The 5,919-nt window shown below is 44.4% G+C and overlaps 1 protein-coding gene across 1 annotated transcript; it reads right to left on the bottom strand.

Moving 5' to 3' along the window:
- Positions 1–1,505: 1,505 nt before the first annotated feature.
- Positions 1,506–5,819, bottom strand: LOC106486331 (lymphocyte antigen 6E-like). Its single transcript, XM_013944907.2, has 3 exons — positions 5,768–5,819; positions 2,433–2,552; positions 1,506–1,717 (listed from the first exon to the last, which is right to left on the bottom strand). The coding sequence occupies exons 1-3, from the start codon at positions 5,817–5,819 to the stop codon at positions 1,506–1,508; spliced, it is 384 nt and encodes a 127-aa protein (XP_013800361.1).
- Between the last annotated feature and the right edge of the window lie 100 nt (positions 5,820–5,919).

The raw sequence follows: 5,919 nt of genomic DNA, 5'->3' as shown, positions 1-5,919 counted from the left end.
TGCCCGGCACCTTGGTGTCACCTGGTTCATTTGCTTCGTTCCTCTCCTGCCCTTTAAACAAAATGTTTGAAGCATGAGCCAAGCATCAGACTCCATGGATCACGGTACAAATGCACTGGGTTGATGGGGCGACTTTGCTGATCGTCCTGTTGGGAAACTGGTTGCTTTTTAATCCAGGCAGCACGAAACATCTCAAATGTGCATCCTTCCATGGATGCAACCAAAAAAAAGGCAGATTTCCAAGGCAAGTGCTTTGGGCAAGCCTAAGGTCCTATTAGCCACCAAATACATTGTCTCATCAAAAAAAAAAAAAAAAGGCTTTGAATTATTTGGACAAGATCTGTTTTCCCCCAGAACACAACGGAGCCAGTGATGCTGCCAACTCTTTTTTTTTTTTTTTAATTTTATTTTATTTTTTGTCCTGAGAAGTGTGCTTTCGGCAGGGGCTATGACCAAAAGGCTCTGAACTATTGGTGCGTGTTAGTCTCTGGCTGCCTGCCATTCTTCTTACTTTGCTATGGACACCCGTAGGCCTCCTACAGAGCTTTTTTGGCTCCCCACAGCTGCTGAACAGTTCTTGCAGGGGAAGGAGGGAGCAAAGAGCCTGAAGCTCGTAACCAAATAAAGCCCAGCAGACTCAATCATTTCTACGCCAGCATCACAATCTCTAAATGCCTGGAGTTGGCAACAGCTGTCACAGTAGTTTGGCCCTGCAGCAGAACAGGGGAATAGACGTGGGAGCATTGTCTTTTCCAGCCTGGAAAAGGTCTGTGAGGAGGAAGGCAGTGTGGGCCCAATTTCCAGGACAGTGTCCACCATGCTGCCTCCTGTCTCCCCTCTGATACCTGTGGTTGCCTTTCCTCTCTCAGCCACATTTGGTCCTCTCTGCCTTTTCCCCCAGCTCAGCCAACCCATTGGAGCCGAGCGATGAAGGATACTCACTTCAAAATGAGATGCCGCTACAAAAGCAAAGAGCCAGAAATTGTTTCCCACCAAAGCTGGAGAGGTATCCAAAATACTGCTGGAAATGAGCTTTACCTCTACATGTTTGTTTATGAATTGCTTCACTGACATGTGATAACTGACCTGCCGTGAATGGAGGAGGATACCGAACTCTGTGCTGGCATAGCTATTGAGCTATTGAGCTATTGAGAAACCTGTGTTTCTGTGAGGGTGGATTGTTATTCCTTGCAGTGTTCTGAAACACAAAGAGACAAAAATATGTCTTCAAGGATTTCTTCAGAGCCATACTGATTTGAAGCTTGAACATGCCAAAAGGGCTGCCTTTTATGTATTTTCTGAGGTGACTTGGATGTCTGGGGATACTTAGGATTCAAGTAGGCTTAGGAAATCAATGGGAGTTCAGCACCTAACTTATTTAAACTCTCTTGAAAAACCCAGTGGGAGCTTGTCTGCAAAGCATGACTCTTTAAGGGTAGGAATTGTCCTAGAGCAACACACTTTTATTTCAAACAATGCTGTCATGTGGAGCTTTTCCTCAACAGTCACAGTCCGTATGTACAGATATAAGTGATACTAGCTAGGATGCCCAGGGACATCACTCCATAGCTGTTTTGCTTGCTGCTGACTCCATTCACATTGCATAATGGTTTCTCACAGCAAGAAACCTTCTGATATGTTTGGTTTTGTTGCTGACTTGTGGCTGGACATGTTGGAGAGCACATCTTGGAGAAGACATACTTAGGTTTGTTGGGCTCTAATGCAGAAGAGATTAAAAAAAAAAAGAAAGAGAGAACAAAAAGAAAGAATTATTGTCAAAATATTTCCCTCACTAAATATGCACTGCTGAATGAAAGGACAGGGACCAGTCCCCAAGGCAAATACGTCCTCTGCTCAGGAGCTGCCCCATCTAGAGCAGTCTGGTCATGTCCACACTGCTGGAACATGATGCTGGGTCTCCCCTGGACTCCATGTTATGATTGCGCCTAAAACAGAATTAGGATGTGGATGTGGGTTTCAGTTCAAACTGTCTGAGGCAATGCTCAGTCTGGGTTGCTGCCCACCAGGATGGTTTTCGTGCAGCATAAAACCAGGGGGAGGTATTGCATGACCCGGGACTCAGCATGAGAGCACATGGAGGTGTCTGAGGGTGCAGAGCCCCAGTGGAAAGAGGTGAAGGATTGCGCAGGGCAGAGGGAATCAGCTGTGGTGCAGTTTTGTCCATATTTCTTTGAAAACAACCCTGGGAGTGAGCTACTGAACTATGCTCAGGTACCGTCATGGAGAGAGCTAGCTGGAGCGGTCAGAGCAAAGCTGGGTGGGAGCTAACAGTGAAGCAGTGCATACAGTCTCAGGCTTGAGGTCGCTCTCTGGTGCTGCTATATATAGTACAGGCATTGCCCCTGACTCCTCAGGCCCACTACTGGGGCTCCTGTCCTACAACACAAACAAGGAGTTGTTCTGAAACGTACTTGTTCCAACGTTGTTACGGACAGTCACACAATATTTGTCTTCCTTTGTGCACATGGAAATGGTCAAACAGTTCTTGTTGGACTCCTGTTCCTGGCACACGTAGCACATAAATGCATAGGCTGGGGGAAGGGAACAAAAGGAGCACATTTCATGGTTTAGAAACTGTGATACTTACACTCTTGATAGCTACGTTTTCCTAGTTGTAGCCTGGTGAATGCTTGTGTGAATGACCAGTGACTTTCTTTACCCCTTGACCCACGGTAGCAATGTTAAATCCCTCTCTGTCTCATGTGCCTCAGACTGTGAAGAGTTATCGATTTGTTTGCAATCTCTGACAGCAGTAGATGTGAGTGGAATTCAAGGATTTGGGGTCTTCTATGAGGGAGATTATTGCTTAGCAATAGCTTCTGTGTCCTGGGAGCCCTGTCACGTGACTTACCAATTACTGCACAGTCACTTGTCTTATGCAAGCAGTACACAGGGATAATCAGAGAGGACCTGAGGATTCCTGGGGCCTGGAGCGTTTCAAGGAGGTTGGCAATTCCCAGCGTCCTACCTCTCTTTCATCTGGCCTGGAGAGTGCTGTCACGGATCTTTTCTTGTGGTTGAACACCACTAACTGAACTGGCCTAACCTCAGTGCTAGGAAGTCTGAGGAGACTAGTCAGATGTTCTGTTGAACTTCATACTACTGTGTAAGACAGAGAATAAATGGGAAGTCTTAACCAAAATTATGGTTTAACTGGTAAACACGGATTTGAAGGGATAATTCATACATCTGCAATACAGATGAAGAAGAGGACAGACAACAAAGACAGGCAGAGGTGAGTTGTCTTTTCTATCAAGAATGCACATGCTTGCCCTGAAATCCAGAAGGAGGTAGGATGAACCTCTGGAAAGCCTCTGGAAAGTAATGATGAAAAGGGACAAGAGCAAGAACACAGTCTGGATGAAAAACACACCAAAGTGTGTGCAGGACAGCCCCTAACTAGGGAAATTAAGTGACTTATGGGTTTGGAGGTGGTGATTGGGTTTCAAGCTAGAAAAATCATCCAGAGCAAAATACGCACGTCTGTGTAAGAGAGGGGATGAGTTACTTTAAAAACACAGGCATTTTTGGAAAGGGAATCACAACACAGAATGCTTGCTAAGTTCCTGGTAAGTCTGGGGACAATCTGTCAGTACAGAAAGTGCAGAAAGCAACTGGCAGGCTTGTTCTCATGAATTCAGTTCTGCCCAATAAGAAGTTGGAAGCAAGAAAGTGGAAGGGCGACGTAGGTCAGAGAGACCATGAAATAAGAAGTTCCTGATGCAGGGGAAGAGGAAGGGGAAGGGGAAGGGGAAGGGGGGGAAGGGGAAAGGGAAGGGGAAGGGGAAAGGGAAGGGGAAGGGGAAGGGGAAGGGAGGGCAACAGTGTCATGCTACAACAACAAAAACAAGCATTACTGTAGGGAACACAAGCAACAATGTCATGTGCAAGATATGCAAAATGTCCTTTGCACTTTGGCAAAGCCTCAGTTGCAACACCGATATCCAGATCTGTATGCAGCACTTCAAAAAATATGTGAAGCATTTGGAGAGACACCACAGGAGAAGTTGTCAGAGATCTTGAAAATACAACAACCTGTTAGAAAAGGTTGGAAGCATTTAATTTGTTTAATCAAAATGCAAAAGGGCTGAAGAAAGATGCAGTAGCCTTCTTCAAGCAAGTGACAAGTAGCTGCAAAGAAGAAAGTAACAAACAGTTTGTCATGTTCTATGGTGATAACACAGGAGAGCTGTACAGAAAAAGAGATGGGTTAGACATTAAGACTAACTTTCTAAAGAGAAGGGTGTCTGAGCAATTCCAGGCTATGGAATCTTCTTTGCTGGAAGCTTTTAAGAATACATTAGACAAACATCTGCCTGATTTGGTCCAGCACTGGAGCAAGGAAAAGGACCGTGACCTTTCAAGATTTCTTCTGGCCGTGATATTTCTGTAATGGTGAGTTCAGGGAAGGAAATGACAACAAACCCTCTAAAGTGGGCTGTGTTAACAATTTTGATCAAAAGGTTGCATACTGGGGTCTTGGATGGAATCCCAGATACATGAGAAGAATCAAATAGCAGTTGCTTTCAAGATTACTTTTTTTCATGTGTTAGGCCAGGAGGTTGCAATCTTTTACATTTGAATGTGGAAGCCTTGCTATTAGAATTTCTAACTTTCTCTGATCTAGACTGGGCTACAGAAAGATGCTATATAAAAGATTGACCTTAAGTACATTTGGAAGCTGAAGCCAATATAAAATGTCATCAGCCTACTAGAGGAATAAAATATCCCACCATAAATGTCTTCTGCCAGAGTCTTGGATCTCCATTAGCCTTTCCCTTCACCCTAGGGAACACTGAAGATGTTGCCTTTGATAATTACTCTCCAGTGGCCATGCTGTGTTGCTTCATTCAGGAATTATGGACACAAAGTCCCTTTTCTTTGGTACAGTTGTATACCCCTTTCTCCCACCCCCAAAATTCACAAAGGTTATGATCTTCCAGGCAGGCTGCAGAACCATATGTACAAAAAATGTAGGAGGAGGGGTTTGATACATCAGAGAGCAAGAATTAATTAGATGTCTCTTTCTCAACGTCTGCTAGATATGTATCATGGTTTCTGGGAAACTATCAGGCACGTGGGAAAGACTGGCAACCTAGTCCTTATTCCTACATGCAAGTAGCAATGTAGCAATGCACATGTATCAGTCCCAGAAGGAAAACACTAATTTAAAGTACCTCAGACTTCCCTTTGGGAGGAAGGATGCCTTTAACGTGACATATGCACGGAAACGCTCTTTCACCTCTGTCTCTGATTTCATCTATAAAACTTCTTACTGGCTGCATTTCCTAGGAAGCAAGATACGTGGTAAACCACATGGCTCACTCCAGTGGAGGAAGCAGCAGTACAGAAAAGTCTGTAAAATACCCAAAAATGATATGGATAAAAAAAATATGTTTTGTTATGTTCTCTGGCCCTTCTAACTTGCATAATTTGGAACGGTGTCATAGACCAATGCATGGATATAACCCATCATCCAGTGAAGTACAATTAGAGTTAAATCACTTGGTACTGCCTGCTGGAAAGAAGACTTACTTTATCAGACATGCTCTGTAAACTGGTCTGATTTCTACAACAAACGGAAAACTCAGTGTTGACCAAGGTGTGAAAGGAAGTTAGCAGCAGCATGGCTGCAGCATTGCAATACTGCAAAGTTGGTGATAACCCTCTAAATTCTTGAAACACAAAGTTTTCTCCAGCTTCTCTATAAACCTCATTCTAACTAGTAGCAACGATAGAGGCTCACCTTGCTCCACACACAGGACAGCAGCCAGCAAGGTGGCAAGAGTAGTCTTCATCTCCATCAGATCCTCTCAGCTGGACTGGGAAGGTGTTTGGAAAGCAGGTTATATACCTTTTGAACAGCAGCAGTTATACAGGTTCCAGGTGGCTCACAGG

This window comes from Apteryx mantelli, chromosome 2 (genome assembly GCF_036417845.1).
Source record: "Apteryx mantelli isolate bAptMan1 chromosome 2, bAptMan1.hap1, whole genome shotgun sequence".
NCBI lineage: Eukaryota > Metazoa > Chordata > Aves > Apterygiformes > Apterygidae > Apteryx > Apteryx mantelli.
Note: the sequence above shows the minus strand (reverse complement) of the source record. Positions and strands in the feature narration are given on the sequence as shown.

Coding starts and splice junctions, on each gene's coding strand:
- LOC106486331 (XM_013944907.2), bottom strand. CDS start 5,819: ATGAAGACTACTCTTGCCACCTTGCTGGCTGCTGTCCTGTGTGTGGAG. Junction 2,553..5,767: donor TGTCCTGTGTGTGGAGCAAG/GTGAGCCTCTAT, acceptor CCCTTCCCCCAG/CCTATGCATTTATGTGCTAC. Junction 1,718..2,432: donor CCGTAACAACGTTGGAACAA/GTACGTTTCAGA, acceptor CTTCTGCATTAG/AGCCCAACAAACCTAAGTAT.